The following is a 16,364-nucleotide window of genomic DNA, read 5'->3' as shown; positions in this document are numbered from 1 at the left end:
TATCCGCTTCACCACCATGGGAAACGGCATGCTTCTTTTTATAAATGTGTAGTTCCTGTCAATCTCATGATCAAGGACATCCTGACTTAAGAATAATCACTGCTCCCTAAACAATCCTGAGCATTCACTAATTCCTCCTTTTATTCAGGTCACCTTACAAACTCAGCAAAATAACACTGAAAAGGTGCTTACACTGATTATTAAAGCAAATTGGAATACAACAAAATGCAATAGAAAATTATAGCCTTGACAAAAGCCTACACTGTCGCAACACTACACAAATCTAGGCACTTCAAGGTACTGCAGGACAGAGCTATAGCCACTGCATGGATAGCTATAGATGACAATCCAAACCCAAATGCTGCATTGCAGCCCTTACCTCATTACGTGAATACATTCCGGCTCCTTGGTGAAGCTGTAGGCGTAGCCACTGGATGTCGTGCCAAAATCAATAGCCACAACAACAAGAAATAACTGTTCTACAGCATCCTCTGCATCAGAGTCCTTCTGTTAAACAGCAGAAGCAAAACAGACGCTGAGTCATTGATTAGAGTAACTGTAATCTGTCTTACCCTTCAGTATTTCTGCTCTCTGAGACATGCATACCTCTGTTAATGGAAATAGGGACTTCACCAAAGCTGCATTCGTGAACAAAGTCACTGTAAAAAAGCTCCACGTTCCCATTAGAGTAGAAATTTAATATACAACTCACTCGTGTGTTTGCTGGAGGATATTTTATAATTCCCCTCTTGAATCAGGATTTTTTTTTCCATCATCATGTCTTGGAATAGCTATCATCTTGAAGCACTAAAACTTATAGCTAAACACTAGGTTACAGGATGCTTTTTTTCTTAAATTGAACAAATAAAGAATGCGTTCATATCCACCAGTGTTTTGTATATGGGACTTAGTGGTTTTAGGAGTCACTTATGTTATTACCTTGACCCTGAGATACTGCCGCCATTCAGATGTAACACAGACAGAACCACCTAATATACAGCAATAACCTTCACATCTCGAGATAATTATTTATCGATGAAGAATTTACAGAAAGATTCTTTTGGAAACACTCTGTGCTGGTGGTGGTTAATGCATGAACAGCTCAGCAGGACAGGAACAGAACAAGCTGGAAATACTGGTGCAAAGCTGTGTGCTTCAGGCAGGCAGATGGTGAAGGAGGGCAGTACACCCACCTGCACACATGCCATTTTGGAAAAACTAACATGGGACAGAACTGCTGACCTTTAAGTACAGAGGTCCTGCTTGAATCCCCCACTAGTGTTCAGCCTGTACTCTCAAAAATATTCAAGCAATTGTTATCTTTACTGAGGAACCACCAAATGTCCTCGCTCTAAAGTAGCATCCAACCATCTTCCTCATTAACACCCCGCAGCTTTGCAGCTTCATGCCTGCTCCTTCCAATGCCTTTCTGTTGTATCCCTACACTTTCCAAAATCATCCCATAGGCTTGATATTTAACATGGAGAAAGGAGCACAATAAGGCTTCGTTGCAAATAATGTAGGACTTATTTGGATTTTCCTAATAAATATTTACAATCAGAGGAATATGTGTTTATAGGTCTTCCTCAGGGACCTAAAGAGGCAAATCTAATGAAGAGGATACAAAATCATGGGCATGGGAAAAGTAAAAGCTGTAGAATATATGGAGAAAGAAAGGAAGAGAAGCTAAAATTATGAGCAACAACTCAGGAAATCCCAAAGAGGAGTCCTCAAAACTTTAGAATGCTAAGCAAGAAAACGGACAAGGACAGCAATGTGTCCTGAACATGATCAGTTGTGATAGCAAGAAATACCCTGTGCATATATGTGTTATAGATGATGCAGATGACCTTAAAAACAGATGGAACTTAATTTTAACAGGAGTTTTTTGATAAAACAAAAACAGTGTATAAGATTAAAACACTTTATCTCTGTGGAACATTTGCTTGCTTCTAAAAGCTATTTTCCTTTGGAAATTAAAGTAGCAATGTTCTGAGCTTCTCTATCTGCTGGAGAAGATTCTTTTCCCTGGGAATTTAGATTATAGTGTTGAATATCATATATATACTTTATTTTTTTTTAACAGTATTAGTTTTTTAAGAGCCTGCATAAACAAATCGGTGAGAAGACATAACTTGGGAACGCTGAGGATCAGGAAACCCCTCGCTCTAATATAAAAATATACAGAACAAATCTATTAGCTCAGCAAGGAGAGAAAAGGAAACCAGGACCTCACAGAAACAAATGGGAGCTGCACCAGAAACTCCAGCAGGATCAAAATTTCATTTAAAACTATGGATAGTGTAAGAGGGATCAGCATGTGAGGAAATCACAGCTTTCCAACAAAACAACTGCCCTTACCACGATATGTGACGGAGACAGCGGAGTGATCCCAGGGTCTCCCAAACTTTTGGCTGGTGATGAGTAAGCAGATGTGGAAACTGCATCTGAAAGGAAACAAAAATTCTTTAGTGTCAGTAAGCAGAATAAGTAGAATAGGATAACTGCTTCACATAATATTATGCACTTTTCCTGATGTAACAAAGCCACCTCCTAATAAAAGATACTTTTTGCCCTTCGAACATGCTAAGGCCAAACTGCAGCTTTGCATTCAAAATGTTTGGCCTTCCTGACTAACTTCAATTCTTTCACCTCTTAAATCACCATGTACAATTTCAGAAGCCCTCCTCAATATACTGAGAAGTCCCAGCTAATACAAATGGTTTTTATACCATACACTTACATTACTAGGCTAGGATTTAAACATGTGAATGCAGAAATTAAACACAAGTTGAGATACAATAAGGAAAGACTAATTTTAAGAGAAAAAGAACCGTTGATAACTGTTTGACAACACAGTAAGAATAAGTTGCAATTATTCCCCTATGAACCTTTATTCTTAAACTTTCCTCACACTGCCTCTGTTTTTATTCTTCAATACACTCTGCACTGAAACACTTTGCAGCTGTTAGTATTACTGCAGGACAGAACCCAGCTGGGGAAAAGGAAAGCATTATTAACAAATCATCAAACAAATATTTCCATCCTGCACACAATACTGAAATTTCATTTAAAGGAACATCACAAACAAGTGAAAAATATTGTCATGCATTATTTGTACGTTCCTTTCTTATATTTACCCCATGATGACTGAAAAGAAAGTACTTAAAGCAATTAAGCATTGATGATTCAGATGGATTTCTACGTAATAGACTATCTCATGAAAACTGCAATAACTTAACAGAATGGAATGTATAAAGGTGCCAATACATCCCGCACGTGCTCGTTCCCCGCTGCTCCCAGATTTAAGCCTTGAGAGTTTACTAAATTCTCTTCTTTATAACACAAGCTAATCATATGTACAGCAGAATTATTTAGTAAGCCTTTAAAAATGAATAATAAATATTAAACAAGACATTGCAACATGTTTTTATCCTGCCTACTTGGATGTATCACACAACAAAATGCACATGTAAGTATGGCAAGGAATTCCGAGAGTTAAGACTGATGAGCCAGACCATTAATTTAAGCTAGCACAGGAGCTGCTCGGCAAGAAAAGACCTTACAGCTACTTAATAAAGAGTCCTGTTGTTCCTGGTCATCAAATACACTGTTTTTCAGTGAAGATGCTTTAGAGTAGGCAACTATGGAACAATCTGCTCGTAGGAAAATCTTCCTCCAAATCTTAGTGTTGCTCATAAAAAAATGATTTTTTTTAAAAAAGTTATCATATGTATGCTGAGTTTGATGTTCACAAGCAAAAGTAGAACATTCATATTCCCCACACAAAGTTCTTCAAGAATATATTACATTACTCCCTTTGTGGTACAGTACAAAAAGCCATAGGCAGCACAGAATCTGCCTGTGGCAGCAGAGAATCTGCTTGATTCATCAAGCTCTATTTGGATCAGATGCTGTTATCAGCATCCTTATCCACGCGTGCAATGTCTTCCTCTTTGCAAAACAGTTTTATTTCTGTACCATCATCACAGCATTTTTCTTAGAATTGAAGAACAGAAGAAAAAGAAGGATCCATTTCCTTAGTTTCCTAAGGAAAAGAATTAGGTTCCTTGCATCCCGCTGCCTTTCCTGACTGAATCAGAACCAGAAGCAATTCTGCCTGAACCGATCAGGACATCACAATGGTGACTCAACATCTTCACAATATGCCAAATTTCCCCTCTTAGGATACATCTACAGAGGACAAAAATGTAGACATCAAACTACTTCTACCAAAATTCTATCTGTGTTTTCAGCGTTCCACTTTGTTGTTAGCTCTTTTACCTGTTTCCGCACTCCCGTTTCAGCGTTCTATTTGGCAGCCTGTCTTCAGTTATCAGCCTACACTCTGTCTGCCTTGAAAAGCTATTTATACATCTCTAAAAAACTCATAAAATCCTGTGCAGCAATACATATGTCTTACGGTCTCTCAGAGAGCAGTGATTAAATAACCAGTGTGATATTCATATCCATCCAATGAGAGCACACTAACTTGGATACAGTTCTATCCAGAATGCATTTGACCCACTTAATTTGTGATTATCCAGAGGTATAAAATGCACACACAGACATCTGCCATATCTGCAAGTACAAAAACTTGTAGCAATGAAAACACATTAAGCACAGACCAGAGGGCCGTCAGCTACCCACAGAAAACATTACCTAAGATAATAAACAGAATTAGGTATTTTCATCTTTAAATCTTTAAAATAGCTGTCCCTTTCAGTTTCAGAATGCTCTTGAAACTTACGCATAGAAGTTGAATTTGAGGGAAGGTTTACTTGTTCTAATCCTAATCAACCGCACAACTCTGCTGGAAAGTTAAACTCTCTGTGATTTACCAGTATTTTTAACTAGAAAAAAAAACCTCCTTCCAAGAACATAACCATTCTGCACTATTACTCACTGTTACACCTCACCTAAGTAATGCGCTGCTCCTGCAAGGCCCAGCTAAGCAAGAATTCCTCAGTGAGTCCAAGCCCACAGTTTTGTTGGATGGACAGAGAAACATCACAGAAAACAACGCTACAACCTCTGACGGGGCAAACGCGAATTTGAACCGAAACGTTCTGTTACAGTGATTCCACAGAGCTGCTACCATGCTGGCACAAGCAGAAATTGCATTCCATTAAAACAGTTTATTTCTTAATATCAGGACTAATCACAATGGGCAACCATAACTTACTTATTTCCAATAGTAAATGCTTGTAAACACTAACTTGAAATACAACTGCCTACACTGGGGGATTGGATAATTTAACTATGTATAGAATTAATTCAACCATGTCACTGCATTTGCTGACTTTGGTCCTACCCTAAGGAACTGCCCAAAAATGCATCCTGAAGGATAACAGTTGAGAAGGAGAACACACAGAAGAAGCCTCTCTCTTTCACTTCTTTCGGGATTTTTTTTAGGGGCTTTTTTTTTTGGGGGGGGGGGGGGGAAGGGTTGTTTTTTTTTTAATTCAAAAGTTTCTATGCAATTTCAAAACCCTGTAATACTTGAGGAAGAGGTAAAATTATGACACCAGCAGATACTGTGTTAATAATGAACCATATCCATTATTATATAAGCCGCAATTGCTGGCTTGGCAGACTTAATTTACATTATTCTTTCTTTTTATCTAAACACATGCAAGAGTTTATTTTCTGTGGTTTCCTGCAGCAGCTAATCAGTTTAGCTTTTCCTGTTTTTCAATAAACGATCAGCCACGTTTTGGTTTTTCAACTTAGCTTACAACAAAATGCAGCAAGGGAACAATGTTTAAGATTCCCAGAATACTCACAGAGTAAAAGAAAAGTCCACAGCATTAATAACAAGTTAGCTACGTGATGGCTGAGACAGCAGTGCTCCTGCTGAACCTTCCTGGACCTCACTTCCCAGGGAGGATAAAGCCTCAGGACTCGCGTGCATCTCCTACAGCTGCTCTGTTAACCCTGGAAAGTATGTCATGTCCCAGTTTATGCACCTTCAGGTAATTTTTGTTAATATGATCCTAGTGGAGTGGTCACAAACGCAACGCCTGTTAATTCAACTCTTCTACGCTTCTCTGAATCAATGATAGGATCAATACTACTCCCTGCTTCAGGTGGTAATTTCAGCATTTTAAGAAGTCTTTTCACAATGATGTTTAAATATAAATGAGTATCCCAAAGTCATTTGTTTCAATCCATGACCTAAAATGCAATGAAATTCACTTCTTGTGTGAAGGCGAAACTCTGGCTGAGCCTGGGGACTCCACTGGGACAATCAAGATACCACGCTCTTTTCTAGAAGCTCCCAAACTCCAAGTATTCCTGCCCTACACAATCCTGTCTCAAAAGAAGAGCTGCAACAATCCTTTTTTGATTTGTGTAATTCACATCTACTGTTCCTGATCCCAAATCCAAGCAGAAATATGGTTATTTGTTGGCTGATGAACCAGATGGACCTGCCACTATTGCTGGTGATCTCTATGGGTCCAGTAAGCCCAGGTCAACTGAAGGCACTGTGCACACACTGATCAGTTTCACAGATCAAACACTTGCACGTAGAATTATAGAATATTCCAAATTGGAAGGTATCCACAAGGATCATCAAATTCATCTCCTAGCTCTGCACTAGACCACCCAAAAATTAGATCATATGTCTGAAAGCACTGTCTGTATCTTACGGCAATTTTTTTGGAATTTCCAGCCATCCAGAAGCTAGTGACAGTGACTGCTACGTGCAGATACGATCTCATTTAGTTTGCTGGTTACACAAAAATCTTGATCAAATTCCTCATTCTTCCATTAGGGCAATACCTCTGGATTGAAAATAAAAATGGATGTACTGAATGAAATAGGGGTGTAGGGCAGCCATCACGCAGCAAAAGAACAGAACTCAAAACACTGCTTTTCATTCAAAACATCGTGCATCGTTTTGAGCATCAATAATCATTTTGCTGCAAGCAAAGCTTGCTAATGATGTTTGCACGACAGGGAAGGAAGGGTTTACCATATTGCTATTAGTTGGCAACTGCTGCATCGGTAAAGAAAACCTTATTCAGCTTTTCACTGTGCTGAGACTTTGCTTTGCATTAAGCACAAAATGTCATAGCTTCCAAATGTAACATGACAACCTAGAGCATTTTGCTGCAATACAAAGATGGCCTTTGAAAATAATTATAGAACAACAACAAAAAGAGAGAGACGGAAAAAAGCAAATACAAAGAAACACTTAAAAGACTCTCTTGCATAATAAAAAGATATTTCCTATCAGAAGTAAGAACCTCCTGCTTCTGCTGAACCCAGCGTCACTACTGCTATTAGCAGCAATGGAATCAGAGCTCTTTGTTTTAAACTGCCAGTAGGCATCCAGCTGCTTTGCTGAAGACTGCAATGCACTTCCCTTCTCTGAATGCAGCCACGGCAAATCCCTGAGACAAATCCAAGTTTCCTGATACCCTTTCATAACAATGGGTCACTCAAAGAACTGATATTCATTGCCCCAAAAACGATTGGAGCACAGTAATTTTCTAAAGCAAGAACTCTCCCAATTCTTTGGATAAAACTCAAAAATAAGACATCTCATTAAGAGCTATGAACTTTCTCATTTATGCATTTGCATTGCCTCCCATTATGACTGCAATTTGACTGGAAGTATTACTTTTTCACTATGCTATCAACCTTTCGAAGGTCATTCAGGTCTTTAATATTATTGCTATCAGAATACAATCCTGAGTTCATCCCATCCCTCGTTTTGTGGATAATATTCGTTTTCCCGCACCTCATCAGCAAAAGGAAATGAAAAGATCCCACCTATTTTTTGTGAATTTAATTTAAGACAAAAGACATGCACAGGGTCTTGCAATAACCTACTGAATATGCCAGGCACTGTAAGTTCAGCTGTCTTCTCTCTGGCAGTATGTAGGCTCTTACCTAATTTGATCTGACCTCACTAATGCACAGTAAAGTGGACTTCAACAGAAATATCAAGCACCCTTCGTAACTGGGTCTGTAAAACCTCAGCCAACTCTGTACCAGACCTGAGACTTTTCCCACATGATCGGAATCTGCTCACATCCCAGAGCCTGGGGTTTGGGAACTCAGCAGCAGCAGCTTTGCACTGATTGCTCACTTCTGAACTCCAGCTCTTCTGCACTACTGCCGCAAGAACAAAATTGACTTGGCTTTAGATATCAAAATGAGAAGGCATTTTGCTTTAGCAGATGCATGTTGTGATAAATGTGGGCTAACAACAAATTCTGTGGCTCAGTGTAGTGTAAGACAACTCTCTATGATCATTCTATTTATTTCACAGGAATAGCTATGCTACAGGCACCTTTAACACATACTAAATAACTTTCTCTCTCTTCAGCAAGCTCCTCTGAACCTGCTTCCTTCAGGCTTCCTTGCACTATTAGCCCCTGTGCAAGCAGTTTTCCTTTATCACTCACCTCCTCCCTTCTTGCTTCCAAACAGAAAGACCTAAAGAACAGGAAACAAACCACACCAACATACAGAATCTAGGTTCTCTGAAAAGAGAGCTTCCTAGAAAAGGTCTCCTGCCGCTTCTCTTTCATCAGCATGTCTGTCATCATCCACCTCATCTACTTGGTTCACTGCAAGGTTGTCAGGAATGGCACTAATAAGATTATGCTCCAGTTCCCAGGACCACACATAGAATAGAGCATGTGCGAGGTTAGTCACTTTGGGAAATGCACCACTTACCAGCTGAGAGTGGGCTGGCTGGTTTATTTCTTTAAAAAATAATAATAATGAAAAAAATATGGCACTACAGAATTCCCTATTTTATTGCGAGTTTCTACATAAGAATCTGCTCAAGATGTAATTACAACCTGAAAACAAAGCAATCCTAGATTTACTTTTAAGAGTCAAGATATTCAAAGGAAGATTAGTCAAAGACTGAACAAAAATCACTGTTCAGTTTTTCTGGATCTCACGTCCAGTAGAGGAAATAAATTCTCTCCCTTCAAAAACAAGCAAACTAACAAAAACAAAAGAAGAGAGAGCTATATGAATCCCTTAACGTTCTTCAAGGCTAAAGTGGGAAAATAAGAGAATGTTAGTTGTTGCGCAACTGCAAGAAGCGGTGTCAAATTTGACAATCCATTAGCAAAGTCATCTGTGAATCTATAGTCTCTGGGTTTTGATTTAGAATCAGATAGACACTTCACAGCTAACTCAAAAATAAGTCTGTGTTTCTTTATTCTTTTTAACTTACAATCTTCAGAACAGATTCGCAATCAGGCTTAAAGGAAAATGCCTTATGAGGAGAAAAGCTAAGGACAGAAGAGAGAAAACTGATGTTTAGGGTCTGTAGAGTAGGTCATAAAATCACGCAGACCCTGATTAAAACCAATTTCCAGAGGTTTTTAATACCAGCACTTATCAGGACTACATTCATGACTACGCATACACATCACACAGAGACCAACACCAACCTAGCAGACAGCCAACTGAAAAGCTGCACTTTCACGGTGACAAGCAGATGACACAGGCTGCTACGGCTAAAACCACAACACAGCTGAGTATGGAAGAGAGCTACTCTAAAAGGATGGGTTTCAATGCAGCAGTTCCATTACGACAATAGTGAAAGCTTTTGCAAATGGCATGCCCTACTGGTTTGATTACAGCATGTGTTCTAGTGAGGTATCCATGGAAACTTAAGAAAGCGATGTTAAATTTGTTGGATCTATCTGGAACAAGGGAATGGGGCCAGTTGCCAGTCAGCCTATCAAAACCACAGGTATTTTGGTCTTTAAATATAGCGAAAGCCTCAGGAGACCTCAAAGATGAAATCTGCAACATCAAATTGTCACAGGAACGCATTTCTCAAACAGTGACAAGAAGGTGGTAAGAAAGGAATAAAGAAACTGTGATTTTAATGTTCTCATTATCTCTGATGAAAGACAAATAGCCTTGGGGGATATACCCAAATACCCACTGTCCAGACTTCGTATGGAACAGGAGAAAAAAAGCATGAGTTAAAATCCAGAGCCTCATGACAAAAGGCCACGCAGCACAGGCGAGCACAGAGCACTCTGAACTTCAAAATCCTCGGAGTACACACAGAGATTGAGGCAACCCCTAGAGAGTGGTCCTGAAAAGCATTATCAAGGTAAAATATATCTAGGAAAGAGCAAATCAAAGCGGAGTTCATAGATAATCCCTATGCCGCTTGCTTCTCCCAACACAAAAACAATTTGCCTCCTTCCTCAAGGAAACTACAGCAGGCTGGGGACATTTCTGTAACAGAGATGGTCGTTATTCTGAGATGAAAGCAAATAAACTTGCACAGATTACTTGAAATTGCTGCTATAAAACTGCATTCGTATGCATGCTTCTTTCTGGACTGCAAACAATATAAGCTGATGGAAACGTCTCTCAGAATTCCTAGGAAACTGCATCTCCAGGGCACAGTCTGAGTGCCGACCAAACCATCAAAAGAATTACTGACGGAAGAAATAGAGGAAGACCCTTCCAGGTCCCTTGTATTTGCAAATTAAGATACTTCCAAAGCCAATCCTCGCACCCAGACCACTGCCGAGCAAACCCAGCAGAGCTTCTGTCCATGAGCAGAGCACAGCAGCAGGCCAACAGTGGGGCGAGCCGATGCGGCTCCCCACGCAGCTCTCTGTGTTCCTGACACACCCTGATGCAGTCCCTAGCAAAGGCATCAGAAGACAGGAACAAAGGCTTTCCAGTCTGAGCGCTGACCTCCAGGTTCTGAGTATTTCTGTTTATTTACTTACTTTTTTTTTTTGTTAGAATTGACTGCGTTTTCCTTTTCATTTACACAAAATCCTCTCTCAAATCCCTCTGAGGCAGACTTTGAAGGAATTTCCTGTTTTAATACCCACTGCCATCCTAATTTTAAAACGCTGAAAAGTTACTGCTTCAATTATAGTTACAGTAAAATTTAAAACTTGCATTTGTTTATTTGAAATGCATATCGCTGTGTTTCTTAACACAACAGCAAACGGGTCATAGTTGACATACTTTAAGTAATGAGAACTATGGAATGTTCTTTTTAAGACCAAAATGCGCCCGATGGCTGAGCAGAGGCAGCCTCAATCTGATGACCCAGGACCTTTGCTGCAGTTGAGAACATGAAGTCTTCACGTATGCTAGTGGCACAGCAGATCCCTCCAGTTCATACTTGACAGCAGCGTTCTCTGAGTGCAACATCAACATCTGTGACCTCATGTTACAAACCAGCTGCGCACTTTTCCATAAAACATCTGTGAAGCAAGCATTCCAATTACAATCAGGACTGACGGACTTTAGAATTCATTCCTGAAAAAGATTCCAAGTCTTTCTCTTTTTCTGGTGGGAAAACACAGCTGAGTAGGTCTGAACGACAGCATGGTAACCTGGAGCTTTACCCACTTCTATTGTCAGCTAGCAAGGGTGCTTAACAGGAGAGTGACAACTGTTACACAGAAGCTCACCGTGTAAGAAGCTGAAGTCATTTCTGAATGCAGCACTCGAAGAGTCTCATGATTTCACTGAGCTGCTTATGGCAAATCTCAACACCTACCTTACATTTAAATAAATAAACAAAAGGACTAGAGCCAAGTTCCCCTAAAAAGTTGTTTCATTGCTACTTGTGGTCACGACTGTTCTCCTCCTGGGAAGTCGTATCATTTGAGTGTGCTGCTGTTTATTCCTTTTCCATTTTTCCATTATCATCCACTGAGAGCCAGCAGAGCTTTTTAAAATACCCAAATAAGCCAAGTTGCTTCTTCACAATATGCAGACTAAAATAGCCACAGAGAGACACTTCTAAACCTATAAATGTTGCACTCTTTGGAGTCAAGCACTTCTGAAATCCCACCTGACACAACACCAAAAGGCAGAACTAATTCAGGTACAGAAAATGGAGGCAAAGAGATTCTTTGGCTGCGTTTTAAAATAAAAAGTGTATTTGGAAGACGCCTTTTCATAAAGGATGGTTGTTTTGTGCAATCGTTGATATAATAAGTGACATCATAGCAGAGGACAGTAAAAAGCATTTGGCAGAAAAGAGCACAAGGCAAGGTACCAGTCAACTCGTGTGTAACCCCAACAACAGTGACACAGTTAGAGAGCAAAAGAGAACCTACACCATGACATTTACACATGCCGATCAGGTCTTCTGCAGCTGAGGCAGCATTCAGGTCTTCCTGCGCAGCACCAGCCTCCTGGGGCTGCTGACTTCAGCTGCATCCAAAGCCGCAGCCTTGTCTGAGCCGCACTGCTCACAGCTCTGGGCCAGCAGCACACGAGCGCTGAGCAGCACAGGGCCTCCCCGCAGCCTAACGCAACTTTGGGGAAACCCCGCAGCTCAGAGCAGGGCAGCTCCCTGCACTGCTAGGCACCGGCTGCCACCCCAGGGGGAATGAACTGAAAATTTACAGGGTGCGTACAGTAAAGGAGAACTCATCGGCTGAATGGGCATCATCCATTGGCTGAACAGCACCAGAAGTCAGTACAACGAGAAGTTCCACATGCAACAGCTCAGGGGCACAAGCAACTGCATCGAGGCTCACCCTGAGCAGTCTGCAGATACCGCAATGCTGTGCTGACTGGAGCTGTAAGCGATGGGCAGATACCGCATGCAACACTGTGCTGTTTTACATACAGACCTCTCCTCTACGCATTGTACTACGCTGCGGCAAGTGGCTGCAGCCCTAGGACTGTCAATACAACACCCACTAAATCATGTTTTATCCCCGAAGTCTTTCTTCTCTGACAGCTTCAGCATTCCAGAGAGCGGAAAGCACGTAAAGATTTCTGGCATAGCAAATCACTGATTTACAGCATGGCATTCCGTCTTCTAGCAAAACCCCTCCCGAAAAATTCTCCTTCTATCACAAGTCACTTAATCTCAACACTGCCTTGCACTAACCTTGCAACTTTACAGAAAACAATACGCAGAGCTCTGTCACCTAACAGACAAATGTCACTCTGTTCCTCCCTGTTGTCAGCTAAAGAACTGTCAAAGGTACCTTCAAGCAGAATAAGCTTATACAGACTGATACAGGAAGCACTTAACACGTACATGAAGGGGGTGAAGATGCAGTAAGGACCATGAAAATTCAACTAGTTTATAAACAGCATTATTTGTGCCGTTTGAAATGGACACTGCGACTCTTTTGTTTCACACACGCTAGAGTTCAGGTGTTTTATTCAAAGCGTTCCCCAAATCCCATGTAAAGATACACTTTTTTCTCCCTTCTCTCCAACAGAGAACCTCAATTTTTAGGGAAAATTTTGAAAACAGGTCTCTTGAGCACCACTGGAAGATCTCTGTGCAAAGAGGGCTGCCGTCTTCTGTAGGAAATCAATCCTTAGGGAGGTTTTCTGACCGGTCCTGAGGCTGGTGCTTGTCTGCACCCATCTGAGTCACCATCCCCAGCTGCGAAACAGAGCTGCATCCCCAGATGTGCTGAGGCTTACAGCCGGATGGGCTCATCAGAAGAGCTTTCCCTTAGTTTATTCCCAAAATTTGTTGTTGCAACCTACTGCAGGGAACCTGCTAAAGCAGAGGGTTGGAATAGATGATCTCCAGAGGTCCCTTCCAGCCCCTGCAATTCTGTGATTTGTACGAACTCAGTCTTTTCAATTTCTCCGTACATTTACCACCACCACTCGAGGCTCAGCATCCGTTTCCCCAGTCTCTGCACCATTCAGTGAGGAAGAAAGGTTGGAGAGACACAATGAGACCAGGCTGAGCCCGCACTGCCCTTCGGGTTCTTCCCCCAGCCATTCATTTCCAGCATCCCCACACAGGGAGGGACCATCCCTGTCCCTGCGGAGCTCTGCTTGTCACCGGGCGCAGTGCGAGCACCGACGGACCGCAGTCAAACCCTCCCTGCAGGCCCGCAGGGCGCGGACCCTGCCAGCCCCCGACCCGCACGCACCGTCCCGGCGCCTCACCCCAGCGCTGCCTCCCGCCCGGCTCTCTCCCAGCGCACCACAGCGATGCCCGTATCCCGCTCTCCCACTCGAGCCCTCTCGCTCCCTCCCGGCCGCCGGGCGGGACGGCCACAAAGGCCTCCGCGGCCGCATTGTTCCCGCACCCCGCTCCCTCCCGGGTTGCCGCAGCGGCTCCCCGGGGCTGCGGTGGGCTCCGCTCCGAGGTGCCGCCCGCGGGGCCCCGCAGCGGCCGGCCGGGATTCCGCCCCCGCTTCCCCTCCTCCGGCCTCGGCCGCTTCCCCCCGCAGCGCTCCCGCATTGCGGCGAACCCCCCCCGCCTCACCTGCCGCGCCGCCCTCGCTCTCCGACATGGCCGCCCGCCGCCGCCCCGCGGCTCCCCTCAGCCCGCCGCTCACTGCTCCCGCCGAGGCATGGGCCGGCCGCGGAGCCCAGCCCGGGGGAGGCTCCGCTGCTTCCTCCCGTCCCCACCCCGCCGCGCCTTCCTGCGGGCGGTGCCGCTGCAGCCAGGCCCCGTCGCTGGCAGGGGGCGGCGCGGCCCCTCCCCGCTGCGGGCCCGGCGGCGGCGGAGCGAGGAGCGCTGAGGCTCGGAGAGGAGCGACGTTCCGCAATCGCTGGCAGGTTCCCCAAAACCACGGTCCGTACGGTTACCGTCACAGCACGGCATTGCTTCGTTTGCCGTTGGAGCGGGCTCTTTCGCGTCCCGCGTCCCTCGGAAGCTCCGATCCCGCTCATTAGCTGATTCCCACCACTGCAGGACCTGGGAGAGAGGCACGCCCATGGGCACTTGGACCACCGTTAAGCTGTAAAGGTTTTCCAAAGACACCATAAACCCGAGAATAAAAGGCTGATATCCTATTAGTAATCCTGCATCCAGGGAAAGCATTACCCTGTTCCCCTCCCGTGCTTCTCGGGTCCAGTTCTCCCTTATTTTCCAGCCTCAGCAGCCATTCGCATTGTGGAAGCGCTGCCTGCAGTTCTCATGGAACAAACAAGGGCACTGACTGCAGTGCAGCTCCTTACTGACTTTCAGGCTCAAGAGGTCACTGATGTTCACATTAAATTGTTAATTCCACCCAAAGATTGTCCTGAGCCCTCTCACCAGAGGATCCCTTTGAATCTCTGGAGGACTGGCAAAGCCTGAAGCAAACCCTGTGTGCTGCAGATGCTTGCTCAGCACATCCTCCTGTTTTTTCCCCAGGTTTCCTCCCTGAGTGCACAGCTTTGAGCAGAGCCCTCGCACCATTCACACTGCTCCCAGCAGCCATATTCCCTTTGAGAAGGACCAAAGGTGCGATGCACAAGGGAAAGTCCCAGTGAACCGCTTCACGTGCTCACAGCTGACTCACCTGGAAGGCCTGCACCGATCCTGTAGGCACCACAACCAAGACCTCCTCCCGAAACCCAGGGAAAACGCCAAACTCCTTAGCTCCCTGCATCCCAGAAGCAGCAGCCCCAAAGGATGTGCTGAACTGCTGAGGAGCAGCGAGGGACAGAGCAGGAACAGCACGGGAACGGCACCACTCCGCCAGCCCCACCGGGCGCTGAGCTTCTGAGGGGACCGCGCACACAGGCTCCCAAAAAGTGGGGACAACGTGCCCCAGGATGGCTGCTTCTTGTGCTTCTCTCTGGCTCCAGGCCATGCAACAAAGGGAACATCTGGCCAATAGTCTGCTGTAATTGCGTGTTTAGTCAGGCTGAATATTTATGCTGTCATCAAACAGCCTCGGAAGTAAGAAACCAAACAACCTCAACACTTGTTTTCCTGACAAGAGGCTTAAATAGCAGAAACTTTTGCTTCAAACTAAATGCGCTTCAGTAGTAATTGATCGTAGGCTTTAAAATGTATTGGGATAATTAACAAAGGAAGAAGGAAAAGAGAAAGAAATAATCAAGAAAAACAAACACGCATCCAAATTGTATACTTTCAGGAAAAAAAGCCTGACGTGCAGGCTGCTCTCGCACGATGCTTCAAGCAACAACGCACATAAAAATAGCATTTGCTGGGTACAGACATCTTTCTGAATGTCAAGACAGTGACTGCATTATTCAATATCAAGCCAGGTTGCCTAAGCTACGCATTCAGCTGTAGGTGTTGTGAATAATGCAGAAGGAGAATATTTGAAGGCATGTGACTGCTAGCTTCAGAAATAAGACCCTTCCCAGAGAGCCTAGCATCTCCTTTTAAAATCTAATGAGAGGAACTAAGGGGAAAAAAAAATGTACTCGTGGTAAATTTGGATTCTCATTCTGAAACATCAAATACTGGACTAAGGCACCTTAAATTTTGTTTTGGTTTATAGAGATAAAACTAAATTATATAGATAAATTACAGAAAAATAAAAAAGTACATTTTTTTTTTCCTTTCCAACTCTCTCAGCTGAAAGCAAATTTAAAAGTACATTTTAGATGAAAGAAAGAACACTTTGAGAAAGGTCTCCCATATCAAATAAACCCAC

General features: G+C 43.4%; 1 protein-coding gene across 2 annotated transcripts in view; it reads right to left on the bottom strand.

Annotated features, from left to right (window-relative positions):
• HSPA12A (heat shock protein family A (Hsp70) member 12A) overlaps positions 1–14,985 on the bottom strand; it is a 50,434-nt gene extending 35,449 nt beyond the window's left edge. Inside the window, exons 1-3 of one of the 2 annotated variants that reach the window (XM_021398301.1) lie at positions 14,231–14,985; positions 2,362–2,447; positions 380–507 (exon numbers count right to left, since the gene is read on the bottom strand). In XM_021398301.1, the coding sequence (XP_021253976.1) occupies positions 380–507; positions 2,362–2,447; positions 14,231–14,258 (242 nt within the window). In that variant the 5' untranslated portion in view covers positions 14,259–14,985. The remainder of the gene's footprint in view (positions 1–379; positions 508–2,361; positions 2,448–14,230) is intronic. The other variant, XM_021398300.1, reaches the window with a different exon arrangement.

Source organism: Numida meleagris, chromosome 5, assembly GCF_002078875.1.
Source record: "Numida meleagris isolate 19003 breed g44 Domestic line chromosome 5, NumMel1.0, whole genome shotgun sequence".
NCBI classification, from domain to species: Eukaryota; Metazoa; Chordata; class Aves; order Galliformes; family Numididae; genus Numida; species Numida meleagris.
This window is presented reverse-complemented; position numbering and strand designations above follow the sequence as displayed.